Here is a 17252-nt window from a genome sequence, read left to right as displayed (position 1 = left end):
AGCGATTTAGCATCTTTCTGTGGAGTCCTTGTGATATTAAGCCCAACAGTTAGTGATGATTCAACTACACCATTAGTGCTAAAAGTTGAGTCAGACTTCATCGCACACACTTCAGTCTAGGTCATCGCACACATGGGCTGTTGCTGATTGTTGATTCTTGTTCTCTGCTGAACCACATCAAAACCAAACCTACACACTCTGACAAACCGCTACTTGAAATTACCCTTCAGAAAACCCCTGATAGCAAAACCTACTTACTGGTCTAGAGCTTTATAGTAGATGTCCAGGTCCTTATTGGCCAACTCTGTTGTTCTCATGACAATCATTTTGTCTCTGTAGAGATCCTCAGCCCGGCTATATTGATCCTCATTGAGCTCTTTACGAAAACGGAGGATCTCGTCCTCGTAGCCTTTCTGCCGACCGACAGCCACACTGCGGTTCTTTTTCAGGTCATCCAACTTTCGCTCCACTTCTCGCCGCTCACTTGACAACAGAAGATACACTCTTTAAGATACACACTCATTTGAACTCTCACCCTTTGTGAACATTTAAAGCGGCGCTATGCAGTTTTGGCAATTTCTTCGTTGTTTTCTCGCCAGTTTCTCTATGGAGCTCCCCCTACAGCTTCGGAATAGATATTTGACAACACTGTCGTCAAAACTCATTGGTGACTCTCCCCCATCCCATCTTCTAACTCTGGTCATGTACATTTGTTTTCAAAGAAGCCGGCGAACGCATGGAGCCATGTCCACTGAGGTGTGTATGATACACAGAAGGCCAGCATATAAATGTTTAGATAGTGTATGTGTGCAGTGCCGTAAAGCAATTCATTACACGCGAGACCTGATATCACACGATACTTCCTGACGCTGAGGTCAGGCCCGCCGGCCCAAAGTTGCAAGGGTGATTTTTTCCGCTCACAGGCGCTAGGGGGGTGCGAGAAGATTCAACCCGAAAAAAGTCATATAACCATTCCAATGACTCTGAAGCCGTTCAGTTATGGTAAATTAAGCTAAAAAAAACTGCATAGTTCCCCTTTAAACAAACTAGGTTTCATTAAAGTAGCAAGGAGTAAAATCTATGAGTTGGTGAGAGAGATTAATTTAGAGTTATGGTCACCAAAGAACATACTCAGCATATAAAGTCTTCTGAGCTTCAGAAAGTGTCAAACATCATCAGGACTTCCTAACTGGCACTTAGTAGTTGTATATAAGAGGTATAAGTTATCTCATACTTGCGCAACTGCACGACTTGCATGTTTCCCATCTCCTTAAGCAAAGCCTCAAGTTTTCTAGACACCCCTTTCAGCTCCTCCGCACGCTTCCGTAAGGTCAAGTTATCTTGTAGGCAGCGTTCTTGAACCTGTTAAAAATCACAAAATCATATATCATTAAAAATGGAAATGAATAGCTATATTGTATAATTAAATTATACTGTAACGCTAAATGCCTATAATTAATGGCTAAAATGGTGAAAAAATCTATTTCATAGAGACATCAATAGCAGTTTTGGTATCGGTGATATTGGCCTTCTTTCATTAAACAAATATTTAAAATATAGGCTACTGTCTTTATGTTGTTTCTGCATTGATTTGGAGAATATGAAATTATAAAAAAAAAAAAATAAAAAAAAATGAACGTTAGGTACGATTAATCCAGTAAATGAACGCACTTATATATACAGTACAGTACAAAAGTCTCAGGCACTTTAGTATTTTCACCCCCAAAACATTTATTTAAGCCAGTTATTTAGATCTTTTGCTGTAGTATGTCAGTAGGAAATATCCGTTTACATTTCTAAAGATTCCTTTTGCCATTAATTGTAATAATTCAGTGATATTTTTAAATGCACAAGGAGTCTGACAACAGCCGGTGCTCCACACGGAGATCTGATCTCACCATCATCAAGTACATCTGTGATTACATGAATGCAACTTTAAATGACTTCTGCAGTCTCAAAATTATCCAACCACCCGAGTAGCCCTAACCCTAACCCTAACCCTAAACCCTTGAGTGACCGCAAAAGACCTGCAGCAAGACTTGGTGGCAACAGACACTGAGGTTTCAGCTTGCACAGTAAGGTACGTACTAAACTCATGCGGTTTTCATGCCAGAACTCCAAGACGTACACCACTACTAACCCAAAAGCACAAGAAAAGGCCGCTCCAATTTGCTCAAAATCATATAAATAAGCCACAGAGGTTCTGTGGAGCGATGAAACAAAACTGGAACTTTTCGGCTCTGTGGATCAGCGGTATGTTTGGAGGAACAAGAATGAAGCATTTGCTAAAAAACAAAACAAAAAAACTCTGCCAACAGTTAAGCATGGTGGGACTCGGTGATGCTCTGGGGCTGCTTTGCATCCTCTGGCACTGAAAACCTGCAGCGTGTGGAAGGCAAGATGGATTCATTAAAGTATCAGGAAATCCTAGTGAGGAAGCTAAAGCTTGGGCGTCATTGGACCTTCCAACAGGAAAATGATCCCAAGCATACCAAAAATTCCACTAAGGCTTGGTTGCAGAAGAAGTCCTGGAAGATTCTATGGTGGCATCACAGTCACCGAACTTCCATAGAAAATATCTGGTGGGATTTGAAGACGACGGTTGCAGCACGCAAACCCAAGAATATTACTGAAAAATATTCTAATATTCAGAATTAATGAATATTACTGGGGTAATATTGCTCATGAGGAATGGGCTAAGATTCTTCAGAAACGCTGCCAGAAGCTGCTGTCTGGTTAAACATCTCGTTTGCAGCAGGTCAAACAGCATAAGGATGTTCTACTAAGTAATAAAGATGCTTGCCATTAAAGGGTTGAATAATTTTAGAACTGCAGAAGTCATTAAAAAGTGGCATTTTCAGTTGAATTTGGGGAAACCACTTGAAAGATTTGTTGTGTTGAGCTATTTAAATTACCGTTGTTTGATTTGTTCATTGCAAACAGCTGAAAGTCTGTAAATGTTGCCAATAAATCTGATTTGCAATGGGGGTTGAATAATTTAGATTACAACTGTATATATAGGCCTATGCAACAACAAAAGCAAAAACACATAAAGCTTTGCTTGACCTTCTGAGTGTCAATATCTTGTCGGATGTTGCCCATGTCTTTATTGGTCTTCTCTCGCTGTTTTTCAGCCTCGTGTAGTTGTTTGTCAACCTCTTGTAGCTCAGTTTCTTTTTGCTAAATAAGAAAAAGTAAAAAAATAAAATAAATGAGAAAACATACTTGCATTTATTAGGAAATGAGAGCTAAGAGATGCACATTATTTTGTCGTACCTCTTTGTAGCTGTCTTTGCCCTCTTCAATGTACTTGGTGATCTCTCTTTCAAGGAGGGTCAAGTTTTTAACTTTTTCCTTGAGTGAATTTATCTAAAAGAAAGTATAAAGTTTTAGTCAACTCTGATGATAAGCAATGACTTTGGCTTGCATTAAAGTAAAAATCCACAACCTTTCAAGTAATACATTGTGGTGAATAATTTCACAGTAAACATAAATAAGTCACATAAAACTTAAAACACAAATGCAAAAACAAATTAACCAACACCTTTTCTTGCCCTTCTTCCCGTTTCTGCATCCTGCGCTTTGCAATGTCCTGTTTCTCCAGCTGGAACTTCTCCAGAGTTGCAGCTAGAGGAGACATCTGCTCCTTTGCATCCTAATAAACACAAATCATGACACACCAGTAAAAATATGATTACATTATCGTTCAAAAGTCTGGGGTCCGTAAGATTTTATGTTTTTGAAAGAATTATCTTATGCTCACCACAGCTGCATTTACTTGATCAAAATACAGTAAAAAAAAACTGTTGTGAAAACAGTTTTTCTATTTAAATATATATTTAAAATGTAAGTTACTCCTGAGATGGCAAAGCTGAATTTTCAGCAGCCATTATACTATTATACTAAAATGTATATTACTGTCATTTTTGATCAGTTTGATGCAATCTTACTGAATAAATACATAAGTAATCTATAGATGTTCCCTTTTATGGGTTCATATAACGCTGAGTCAGGAGCTGAGTCTATGGGAACAGTAAACCACAGCACTACACTACGAGATAACTGCTGGTTTATCAGTCTGTGATTGCAAAAACACAAAACACTGACAAACATGAATAAATAACACCCCGCTCAAGCAAAAAGCAAAAAAAACAACAACAACAACAAAACTGGGAACCTGGGGTCAGGTTAATATCAAGATTATAAACTGTTATAAAAGTGTCCAGAGGTGAAGATAACCCACACGCCTCATAAGCTTTACAAATAGCATTTCTCACCCAATGCAACATCAGCTACTCAGACCTACACCATTATGGTCTTGATGGTCAACATAAACCTTTAACTCTCTGGGGTCGATAAACGCACCGGTGCATTCTGTAACTGTTGGATTTTTTCCACATAGCAGCGAAATCGACTTAAAATACTCTTAACTGGGAAACACCTATGCAATCTTTTACATTATCCCAAGACTCAAAGGGTGGAATAGAAAAGGGCAACACTGCAACCTAGGAACGAAATTAAGCTGATGCAGCCTTGGGTATATATATTCTAACCGAGGTCATAACAAGACCTTTGCCAGGCCTGTAAATCTCTGATTCTCTCAAGAGAGGACAGAGCCAATAACAACACTGTCTTAAGTGTCAGACTCTTCTCTAAAGCTGATTCCATTGGCTCAAATGGAGAATCTTTTAACCCTTTCAAAAAGATAAATCCAATGAGGGAAATTGTACAGAGCAGAAATGTCTTGGCTGCCTCACACCTTGATAAAGCAGAAAACCAGAGAGTCAATCCACAGACAGCGAATCAGATCCAACTGTCAGTCTCTGCACCACGATGCAATAAGACAACACTTGAAGGCACATATGTGCCTCGTAGAGGGTATCCTCCCCTTTCTGAAGGTTTAGTCTCAACTCAAGCCCCCGCAAATCAGAACCAAATTAAAATACTTAAATGAGGGCCAATTGAGAAAAAAATTAACAAAACTGGTAAAATCCAACCTGAGGAAATTCCTGTGCCTCTGGACAATTTGAATACAAAAATACTCATCCTTCAGATAGATCGTAACAAACCAATCTTCGGTTTGAATCTGAGGAACAAGTGTACCTTCAACCACCTACATCTCAGAGACAGTTTTACAGATAGTGGTGAACTCAGAAGCATCTGAGATTGTGATTGATATACCCTGATGGAGATCCTAGAAGAAGGGCAAAGGCCTGCAGGGCAGATATGCTTTAGGTGGCCTAGAATCGGTCTGATTCTCCAAACCGAAATATATTGCACCACGAGCTAGGGTTAGGGAACAGATCTGCACACAAATCATCATGTGCAAACTCATCCGGAGAGGCTTTCAGTATGCAATTTAGAGAGCGATAGGGAAAGCATGACAGAAATTCATTGGCTCACTCTCCATAGCCTCCACTCTCCCCTAACTCAACAATCGGATCCCTAAGCTTTAGGACATGCAGCACTTCAGCAATAGCAGAACTAGTTAGAGAGGGATGTCCAATCATTGTTTCCTCAGGGAAAAAAAACTAAGCACTTTCATTTAAAAATTCTTGCAGTGCTGACAAGTCATTAAAGGCGGCTTGAGCATGATGATAGCCTAAGCACTTATCATGCGAGTCCTCGCTCGTAATAAAAAAGGACACAGAGCCACATACTTACGAAATGCCATTGTTTTCACCCAGAGGATAATAATCTACGTGATGAAGGCCACCAAACATGATGAATCCATTCAAATCAGAAGAAACACACTACATGGCTCAGATTTCTGAAGAGCAGAAATCTGAGGAGTGATGCCATGACCACATCCTGGTGACACATGCCTTAGTGACCGGTGCAAGCACAATCAGCCAATGAATTGGTGTGATTCTATACAGGTTTCAGACAATCTTCATACCTGAAGGGGGTTTCGATAATGTCAGCTAATGACGCTGCATCGAGTGAACCTATGAAAGGGAACTTTTCTCATTATGAATGAAAGGCACATTAAAGTGGAGAGGCGCTCCTCACTCGAATGTCTCGTTGGAGCGTCTGGATTTCAGTGGAGAACTCCACACACTGCTCCTCCAACTGTTGACGCTTCTGCATGTTGCTGGAGACCAGGAGCTTTTCTCCACGAATCTCGTTTACGCTGCTTTTCAAGGCCTGGATCTGCTCCTGCTGGTCCTGGATCAGTTTCCTTTTCAGCTCGATCTTACTGCAGGCTAAACACGAAGAGCATCACATGGAGACAGTGAAAAACAGGGTCATATACAGTAGGTGTTAGAACTTATTTTACCAGTATTTGACAAAATATTTTGTTGACATTTGTTGTGGTGTGACATGCTACATTTAAAATTAATTTCAATAGCATTTTGCTAATACTTATTTTATATTAACAATGCATGCAGTTTCTTTTATATTATTATCATATTACATTAATGCATGCAGACTTCAAAATAAATTGAGGACATTTGATTATTTATCATGACATCAACAGCAAATAACTACTTAAAATATTAAAGGGTTAGTTCACCAAAAAATGAAAATTCTGTCAGTAATTACTCACCCTCATGTTGTTCCAACCCCGTAAGACCTTCGTTCATCTTCGGAACACAAATTAAGATATTTTTGATTAAATCTGAGAGCTGGCTCACTCCTCCATAGGCTTCTAAGACACTATAACTTGCTGGCCCAGAAAATGCATTAAAGACATCGTTAATATAGTCCAAGTGACTCCAGTGGCTCAATCTTAAGTTTATAAAGCGACGAGAATACTTTTTGTGCGCAAAACCCCCCCAAAAATAACGACTTTATTCCACTATTCATTTCCTTCTCTCTGGGCCTCAAGTTTTTTCACGTAGTGTAACTGCGTAGCGCTTCTGTGTTGCACGTCACACGCATCACACACATGACGGCCAATAGTGAGCCTACGTGTGACGTACAACACAGACGTGCTGCGCTAAAACACTACGTGAACTAACTCGAGGCTCAGAGAGAAGGAAATGAATAGTGGAATAAAGTCGTTATTTTTGTTTGTTTTTTGCGCACAAAAAGTATTCTCGTCGCTTTATAAATTTAAGATTGAGCCACTGGAGTCACTTGGACTATATTAACGATGTCTTTAATGCATTTTCTGGGCCAGCAAGTTTCAGTCCCTTAGAAGCCTATGGAGGAGTGAGACAGCTCTCAGCTTTAATCAAAAATATCTTAATTTGTGTTCCGAAGATGAACGAAGGTCTTACGGGGTTGGAACAACATGAGGGTGAGTAATTACTGACAGAATTTTCATTTTTGGGCGAACTAACCCTTTAAGGTATAGATTAAGCCAGGATTAGGCCTTAGATAAATTAGGACATTTAAGTAGCTTTTATAAACATGCCTTAGAAAAAAAAAAACATTGCTGGTGTGAATCTTGAGAAAAAACAATGGTACTGATATATTTTAAGATATGTCAGTGCAAGTTGCTTTCAGTTAAAACAGCTCAAACATGAATTTTAGTCTGGGACTAGATTTATGCCTTGTCTTTAAAACAGGGCATTTTGGTGGGTTGCACCAATAATGATTAAATTAAGCAAAGTTTAGAGCTAATAAAGGATTTGCTGATCTGGGTTTCATTTTAAATCGAGTTGTGTTTCACCACTCAATTTTACAAAGATTAACAAATCAGGAATTCAAATTCTGACCTATGATTTGCGATTTAATTTAATTTTCTGATGTATTCGGCATTGTAAAACAGCAAATTAACAGCAACAACATTAATATTACATTTCCCTTTTTATTGACTACCAGTAACTCTTTCTCTCTGACATTAGTATGTCTTGCCGATAAAGGAAATAAACTTGTAAAAAGTCAACTATCTTTATAAACTACTGTGTAGAGAGACAGATAGAATAAAGCAGGCAATGAAAACATTGCGGCAGTGCAAACAGATTTTATAAGCCTGGAAATATATTATAGTATCAATTAATGGAGTAATATGGCAGCATAACTTATGAAAAAATGAAAACTTATGAAAACAACTGGCATGATTCATGGAGTGACTACCTTGGCTCGTGACAGTGCAGTGACAGCGATCACTGGGGCTCACCTCATCAGAGCTGCCGTTATACATATGAAAATATGCCTCTATTCTTTATCCGAGGTGCACCGAGATCAGTGACGGATCGAGCTGATGGGCAACAATGACCCTCACACTCTACCAGCTCGAACATCTCTCTAAGACCTGACGCCATACCCACTGTTTCCATCTTTGTTTAATCAGCCACATATTTGAATTTTATGTGTTTTTTTTTTTGAGTTTTTTATTGTAGGTGCGTTTAAACCTCACCTGTATGTTTAAAGATTATCCCTAACTGAGATTTAAATCAGAGTTTAAAGTAATGGAGCAACAAGATTAAAGTTAATCTATCTTAAATGTAAAATAAAACTAGGATCAAAATGACAGTTTAAACGTAAGCATAATCCTTATTGGTGCAACCAAGTAGTGAAAGTGATTAAAAGTATAGAAAAAAAGACCTTTTCCTATTAGTATCTATCTATCTATCTATCTATCTATCTATCTATCTATCTATCTATCTATCTATCTATGTTGGTCGTTCTGTCTATCTGTTGATACAGTACCCAGGATATACAATTTCCCTTATAAATTTATATAAATATAAATATAAGAATATCAAAGAACATATGACAAATGTTTAAATTAATGTAAATGGCCATTCAAAAGATTGGGGTCAGTAAGATAAAAAAAATTAAAAAAGAAGAGAAATGAATACTTTAATTCAGCAAAAGACTATTTAAACATATTAAAATTGACAGTAAAGGTATTTATTATGTTACAAAAGATTTCAAATCCGGTTTGAAATGCTGTTCTTTTGAACTTTCCATAAAGACTTCTGAAAAAAGTATCATGGTTTCCACAAAAATATTAAGCAGCACCAAATCAGCATATCAGAATGATTTCTGAAGGATCATGTGACACTGAAGACTGGAGTAATGATGCTGAAAATTCAGCCTTGCCATCACTGGAATAAATTACACTACTATTTTTGTATATATTAAAACAGAAAACATTATAAATTGTAATAATTTTCCACACGTTTTTACTGTATTTTTGATCAAATAGATGCAGCCTTGGTGAGCACAAGAGACTTCTTTCAGACCCCAAACTTTTGAACAGGAGTGTACATTCACATGAGATTCACAAAAAGTGTTTTGTATTCTACATAAAGAGCTGAACGTACTGGTGTCCAGGCGGTGTTGGGTCTCTTGTTTCTCCTGGCTGACCTGCGTCATGGTTCGGCTGAGGTCAACTCCCTGAAGCTTGGCTGCATGCTGAGCGATCTTTCTCTCCACATCCTTCAGGTCAAGCTACATATGACAGGAAACATTCTGATTACCCACAGTTCAATAAAAATACTGCGTTGTGCTAATACTAACTTGTGCCACATCAATTACTGTTGCGTACAAGTTTATACTCCATTTCAAGTAAGAATAATACATCGAAAGCCATTTATGAGAACTATTCATTTATAGCACACCTTTAAGCTAAGGTTTTTTTTTTTTTTTTTTTTTTTAAACAAGGAGAACACTATAGTCTCTGGACTCTGTCCCGGACACCAAAAATGTAATGATTCATAAAAAATGAGTCAATGTCTGGCCAACTAAGATTTCTATGGAGATAAAGGTTAAGATCGTGATTTTTTTCAGGAGTAGTACAGCACACCATGAGAGTATATTAGCACAGTTTGTTTGCTTTTGGGATCCAAAGGAGCATTTGGACCTGGAAACTGTAATGTATGACATCAGACTTAAAGGTGCACTTGTGCAGGATTTAAAAAATCTATACTTAATTAAAAAATTAAGTATAGACTAATACAAAAATAATGCCTCTCAATCACGGTTTATGGTCCACTAGAAGTGTGCAGCGGTGTTTGTGTCTACAGATACATTCTACTGCCTATATTTCCATATTTTCTTCCTGAATTCCTGTGGAATGTGTAGCCCCAGCCAATAATGATGCGTGGCACAGGTGAGTCTGAAGCTTGGCTAAGTTGTCCGGTCCGTTGCTATTGCCTTGTTAACAGCTATCTGTAATCCGTCAGAATCCTAGGCATTATAATTATGTTTTTATGATGACACGTAATTATTGTTTATTAGTGAGCTAGAATGATGATGACTAAACTCGCTTGCAAATTACAAGCAGTCATCTAACTATTAATGTTTTATTTTCGGTGTTTGGACTGGCTGGAGATGAGCTTAGACCTGAAAGCGATCCATGAGGGAGACGTCCTGCAGACAGGCCTTGGCGGTGTCTTCCTCAGACATCAGTGTGCACAGCAGCGTCTCCTGCTCCTCAGTGTCTCCTTTCAGCTTCTCAATGTCTCGATTCACACGCTGCAGTCTATTTCTGAGCTCTGGCAGCTCTTTCTCCTGGAGCTCCACTATGGACTGCCTGTCAAGACAAAAAATATTCATCAATATCAATATAAGGGGATAAAATAAGTGGATGGAAGGGGTCAGGCTTCTCAATCAGTTGTTAAACCCATAATGTCATTATATAAACAAACTTTAAAAGTGATGGATCAGAAACCAATGAAATGGCATCATTGTCAAATTATTCAGAGGTATGATTTGTTAAGTTTTGATAATTTTTTAAAGTTCTCATTTATAAAAACAGCATTTAAGTGTATATATGGCCTTGCCCCTGATGTAATCTGTCAGTTGATAGAAAAATACAGCAGTGATGGGGTAAAGACCAGAGAGCCAGTAAGTGGGAATTGTAGAGTCAATCATCCTTTTCAGTGAAAGGTGCACATCTATGGAACACCATGCCCGTAGAACTAAAGTTGCAACCAGAACTCACAGTTTTCTCTACAAAGCTGAAACAATGGCTGAAATCTTTACAGCGATGTGAACATTGAGTCTTTTTCAGATTAGTTACGTTATTTTTATGAAGTTGTTTGTAAAGTTGATATTTTTAGGTATGTCAATATGCCATTGTTGATTTTTTTGTTTACAACATATACACACATGTATACATGTGTATTTGTATTTGTTTTGTTTTTTGTGATGATTGTGTTTGTGTTTTTATTTTGGATGTTTTTATTTTATGTAAAACCAGGGACGCGGGACGCAAACTAGCTTTACGCTATATGCCCTATGTACACGGCATCGGTTGTCTGTGTAAAAATGCCTAGTGTATTGTCCCTGTTAAAGGGATAGTTCACTTTGAAATTAATTTTTGGTATGTTTTAGCTTACCTCAAGGGCATCCAAGATGTAGGTGTCTTTTTTTCCGCAGTAGTTTCAATTTTGATATTTTTAGGTCAAACCGTTCTTGTCTGTCAGTCATATAATGCAGGTCTATAGTCATTATCTCAAAACACAAGCACAGAGTCCAAATTAAAACAATTCCCCGTCGTCCAAATTAAACAATTCCCCATCGTAAGTACACATTGATGGCCTAAGACACAAAACGAGCGGTTTGTGTGAGAAAACAAACAGTATTTATATCGTTTTTACCACTTATACGCAGCCATGTCCGAGTGATCTGATCTGACGTGTGCGCAGACTGGTGCATAGATATATACACACTAGATGTCGCCTTGTCTACGGCAGTTCATTGGAACGAATGTCTTTAAGGCGACATCTAGTGTATATATCTATGCACCAGTCTGCGTACACGTCAGATCAGATCACTTCGACATGGCTGCGTATAAGTGGTAAAAACGATATAAATACTGTTCGTTTTCTCACACAAACCGCTCGTTTCGTGTCTTAGGCCATCAATGTGTACTTACGATGGGGAATTGTTTAATTTGGACGACGGGGAATTGTTTTAATTTGGACTCTGTGCTTGTGTTTTGAGATAATGACCATAGACCTGCATTATATGACTGACAGACAAGAACGGTTTGACCTAAAAATATAAAAATTGAAACTACTGCGGAAAAAAAGACACCTACATCTTGGATGCCCTTGAGGTAAGCTAAAACATACCAAAAATTAATTTCAAAGTGAACTATCCCTTTAAATAAGCAACAAAAACAAAAAAAACCTTGGGGAACAGGAGGAAGGATGGATGATGGATGAAGGGATAAACAGCTAGATGATGGATGATAGATGGATGGATAGAGGAATGAAGGGATAAACAGGTGGATGATGGATGGAGGAATGAAGGGATAAACAGGTGGATGATGGATGGATGGATGGAGGAATGAAGGGATAAACAGGTGGATGATGAATAGATAGACAGACAGATAAAGGGATAAACAAACATCCATGGATGAATGGATGGATGACGGAAGGATGGATGGGGGAATGAAGGGATAAACATGTGGATGATGGATGGATAGATGAAAGGATGGGGAATGAAGGGGTAAACAGGTGGATGGATGGATGGATGCATGGATGGAATGCTGGGGAATGAAGGGGTAAACAGGTGGACATATGGATGGGGAATGAAGGGGTAAATAGGTGGATGGATGGATAGATGGAAGGATAGGGAATGAAGGGGTAAATAAGCGGACAGGAATGGGGAATGAAGGGGTAAACAGGTGGATGGATGGATAGCTGGAAGGATAGGGAATTAATGGGGTAAACAGGTGGACATATGGATGGGGAATGAAGGGGTAAATAGGTGGATGGATGGATGGATAGATAGATAGATAGATGGAAGGATGGGGAAAGAAGGGGTAAACAGGTGGACAGATGGATGGGGAATGAAGAGGTAAACAGGAGGAATGATGGATGGATGGATGGATGGTGAATGAAGGTGAAAACGGGAAGAAGATTGGATGGAATGATGGAGGAATGAAGGGGTAAACAGGTGGATGATAAATGGATAGATGGAAGGAATGGGAATGAAGGGGTAAACAGGAGGATGGATGGATGGGGTATGAAGGGGTAAACAGGAGGATGGATGATGGATGGATGGATGGATGGATGGAAGGAATGGGAATGAAGGGGTAAACAGGAGGATGGATGGATGGGGTATGAAGGGGTAAACAGGAGGATGGATGATGGATGGATGGATGTATGGAAGGAAGGATGGGGAATGAATGGGTAAACAGGTGGATGGATGGATAGATGGAAGGAATGGGAATGAAGGGGTAAACAGGAGGATGGATGGATGGATGGATGGATGATGGAAGGATGGGGTATGAAGGGGTAAACAGGAGGATGATGGATGGATGGGTGGATGGATGGAAGTAAGGATGGGGAATGAAGGAGTAAACAGGTGGATGGATGGATAGATGGAAGGAATGGGAATGAAGGGGTAAACAGTAGGATGGATGGATGGATGATGGAAGGATGGGGTATGAAGGGGTAAACAGGAGGATGGATGGATGGATGGATGGATGGATGGAAGGAAGGATGGGGAATGAAGGAGTAAACAGGAGAATGGATGGATGGATAGAAGGATGGGGAATGAACGGGTAAACAGGTGGATGGATGGATAGATGGAAGGAATGGGAATGAAGGGGTAAACAGGAGGATGGATGGATGATGGAAGGATGGGGTATGAAGGGGTAAACAGGAGGATGGATGGATGGATGGATGGATAGAAGGATGGGGAATGAAGGGGTAAAAAGGTGAATGATGGATGGATGTATGGATAGGTGAAGTAAAAGATGGATGTATAAACATGAAGTAAAGGATGGATAGTTAAAGTGATAAACAGATTGAGGAATAGACATATAGATAGATAAAGTGATAACTGAATGGCCAGAAAAGTGTTATTGCCTGATGGGCTTCAGTGCCATCATTTCATCACGCCTGCGCTCTTTCCTCTTCAGGTCCTGCTCGGTGTTCTTCAGTTTGTCTGGGACGAGCCGCAGCTTGGACTGCATGTCATTAATGACGTCCTGAAGCTCGGCCTCTGAGGGGAACACACGCTGACACACGGGACAGCAGGGCTCGCCCTCCTCCGTCAGCTGACTGATGAACTGACTGTACACGGCGGTGGCGCCCGCCAGCATGGCTGCCAAGAGAAGACAAAAAGATAATGAGAATCAGTGCTGGGGGGGAACTCATTACAAGCAACTTGAGTTACGTAAACAGATTACTTTTTCCAAGTCACTAGTAAAGTAACGCATTACTTTTAAAATTTCCCAAAAAAATATCTGAATTACTTTTTTTAATAAGTAACGCAAGTTCCCTTTTGTGGTCACTACGAGGTACGTCGTGACGACGAATGGGGTATCGCTTAGAAAGCCTCCTATCTTCGAGAAATAAAACGAGCCAATGGGAAAGAAATGCCATGGGTCTGCGGAATTTGCATTGCGTAACTCCGCCTTACCTTGTTGGTATATAAGGAAGTACACTGGCAACATGCAGATCCTCAGATTTAGCCTCTCCCTGGAGAATGGAGACTCCATCCCTAGACGGTCCAGCTGATTTGGGATCAGTTCGGGGACGCACAGGTAGACCTGTTTGCCTCCCACGACTCGTCCCATTGCGACCTGTTTTACTCCCTGACCGAGGGCACGCTCGGCACAGACGCACTGGCGCACAGCTAGCCGCGGGGCCTCCACAAGTATGCGTTCTGGTTCTCACACGAGACATGCCTACGCGTTGAAGTGGAACCTCTTCGTCACCTGGTGCTCTTCTCGCCGAGAAGACCCCAGAAAATGCCTGATCAGTGTCGTGCTTTCCTTCCTGCAAGAAAGGTTGGAGCGGAGGCTGTCTCCCTCCACCCTGAAAGTGTATGTTGCCGCTGTCGCTGCACATCATGATGCAGTTGAAGGTAAGTCCGTGGAAAAGCACGACCAGATCATCAGGTTCCTGAGAGGAGCGAGGAGACTGAATCCTCCTAGCCTTCCTCTTGTACCCTTTTGGGACCTCTCAGTGGTTTTAACTGCCCTGCAGAGTGCTCCCTTTGAGCCTCTGCAATCAGTGGAGCTTAAGTTCCTGTCAATGAAGACAGCGCTCCTGGTTGCATTGGCCTCCATCAAGAGAGTAGGGGACCTGCAGGCATTTTCGGTTGACGAAGCGTGCCTGGAATTCGGGACGGCCTACTCTCATGTGATCCTGAGACCCCGGCCTGGATATGTGGCCAAGGTTCCCACCACTCCCTTAAACGAGACCAGGTGGTGAACCTGCAAGCGCTGTCCTTGGAAGAGGCAGACCCAGCCTTGGCACTGCTCTGTCCAGTACGCGCCCTCCGTGCTTACGTAGACAGAACGCAGTGTTTCAGGACCTCAGACCAGCTCTTTGTCTGTTATGGTGGGAAGCTGAAGGGAAAGGTTCTCTCCAAGCAAAGGTTGTCTCACTGGATAGTGCATGCCATTGCTTTGGCATACCAGCAGCAAGGTCGACCGTGCCCCCTTGGGGTGAAGGCCCACTCCACCTGCACAGAGGAGCCAGTGTGGCCTCCTCTTGGGCTCTAGCGCATGGCGCCACGCTAACAGACATCTACAGAGCTGCAGGCTGGGCGACACCTAACACATTCACCAGGTTCTATAACCTCAGAGTGGAGCCAGTGTCCTCTCACGTACTCGCTTCAACCAGCCGGTACTAGGACCCGCTCAGGTGTCTTCGCTTGCTCGCCATTCCACTCCACGGACTGGATACGTACGATTGTTCTCCTCAGGTGCGCCTTCCCGAGAGGCCCTGAGTTCCTTCAGCACTGTTGAGGTCAACGCCAGAGTTATGCCACCAGCTTTTGCAATTGGCTAGGTGCCGCCATGTGCATGGTTCCCCCTCTGGGCGACCCCCACATGTGTATTTCCACTGTAAGCCTCTCTGAGCATGTGTCTTTTCCTTGGCAAGCCACCTTGCCACCCCTGGGGTTGAAATATTCCACCTGCGGCTGGACACCCCAGTGATTCTCCATATGCAGCCCCCTCCAGGGTCATATGTGTATTCTGTAAGTCCCCCCCCCCTTTCGGGCTGGCACTGAATGCATATTTCCACTAAAGCCTAGTTCACACTACATGACTTTAAAACGTCGGGCTGAACTGTGCAGTTCACACTACATGACTTGCTCTCTGTGAAATCAGGAGTGTTCAAGTTGTTGAGCTGTTCACACCACACGACACAACGTGATTGATCCACAACAGGAGGTAACGCACTACACGAGTTGACAACAACTCTGTCACCCAACGATTCTATCTTGTCTACAAACCACGTTTTGTCACGAACAATCACGCGATAAACGAACCGGAAATGACGCGAAACAGCGCAGTAAAAAGATTTAATTTACATTTCAACCTATAACATTTAGATAATGTAAAAATAACATTTTGCTCACCTGGCTGTTTGAGAGCGTTTGTAATTTCCGTCCACCTTTTCTCTTTCTCGGAGCGGTTGTGGTACATCTCATGTCCAACATCATAAAGGCATTCATGCTCCTGCCATAGTTCCATAAAATTTTGCTCCAAATCCTGAGTCCATTGCTTTCTTGACGACATGTTGCTCATCTTTCTGTAAACTCGTCTTCTTCTTCTGTGTTTCTTTGAAAACCGCGTATTTTCCCGGTGACCTCAACCCATGCCTTGCTCTGATTGGCTGTAGCTCATGACATCAGTGAGGTTGAGTCGGCCGACAGCTCTGGATATCTAGCATGCTAGATATTTTTCTGGGCTCGGCGACGCGTCTGCGAGGCGTCTGCGAGCGTCTTTGATGCGTTGTTGGCTCTTTCATACTAACAGATTGGCGAGCGTTCATCGCCCGCTAATCCCCCGCGATTTGCACGCGATAACACCCCGACCTGTCGGCAAGCTCAACGATTTGCAAATCGGGCTTAAATCGGGCTTAAAATCATGTAGTGTGAACTAGGCTTAAGATATGCTTCCCAGTGTACCTTGGTATTCCTGTGTTATGTAGGAGTCCTTCGTCCGTGCTAGTCTCACGACAGGGATCTCAGACTTGCGCAGGGCACTGGAAGACAGCCGAGGTGGCGTGATTAGACTGGGAACCCCATTCGTCGTCACGATATAACTCGTAGTGACCACGAAAGGGAATGTCTCAATTACGTATGTAACCCTCGTTCCCTGAGTAGGGAACGGAGACGTTACGTCTCCCTGCCACTTCCTGCCGCTGTACTGCTGGAACGCCGGAGTTCAGTCTCGGCTCCTCAGCGAAGAAACATATCTGCATGTTGCCAGCGTACTTCCTTATATACCCACGAGGTAAGGCGGAGTTGTGCAATGCAAATTCCCCAGACCCATGGCATTTCTTTGCCATTAGCTCGTTTTATTTCTCGAAGATGAGAGGATTTCTAAGCGAAACCCCATTCGTCGTCACATCGTAACGTCTTCGTTCCCT

General features: G+C 41.5%; 1 protein-coding gene across 1 annotated transcript in view; it reads right to left on the bottom strand.

Moving 5' to 3' along the window:
- The window catches only part of LOC309477796 (DNA repair protein RAD50-like), a 41432-nt gene that overhangs the window by 4815 nt on the left and 19365 nt on the right, over nt 1-17252 (bottom strand). The window contains exons 14-22 of the mRNA XM_082141208.1: nt 13728-13965; nt 10246-10435; nt 9225-9351; nt 6013-6206; nt 3545-3655; nt 3277-3369; nt 3067-3180; nt 1235-1362; nt 259-483 (exon numbers count right to left, since the gene is read on the bottom strand). Of these exons, the coding sequence (XP_081997334.1) occupies nt 259-483; nt 1235-1362; nt 3067-3180; nt 3277-3369; nt 3545-3655; nt 6013-6206; nt 9225-9351; nt 10246-10435; nt 13728-13965 (1420 nt within the window). The remainder of the gene's footprint in view (nt 1-258; nt 484-1234; nt 1363-3066; nt 3181-3276; nt 3370-3544; nt 3656-6012; nt 6207-9224; nt 9352-10245; nt 10436-13727; nt 13966-17252) is intronic.

The sequence above is a fragment of the Leuciscus leuciscus genome, assembly GCF_965113295.1.
Source record: "Leuciscus leuciscus genome assembly, chromosome: 16".
Lineage (NCBI taxonomy): Eukaryota > Metazoa > Chordata > Actinopteri > Cypriniformes > Leuciscidae > Leuciscus > Leuciscus leuciscus.
This window is presented reverse-complemented; position numbering and strand designations above follow the sequence as displayed.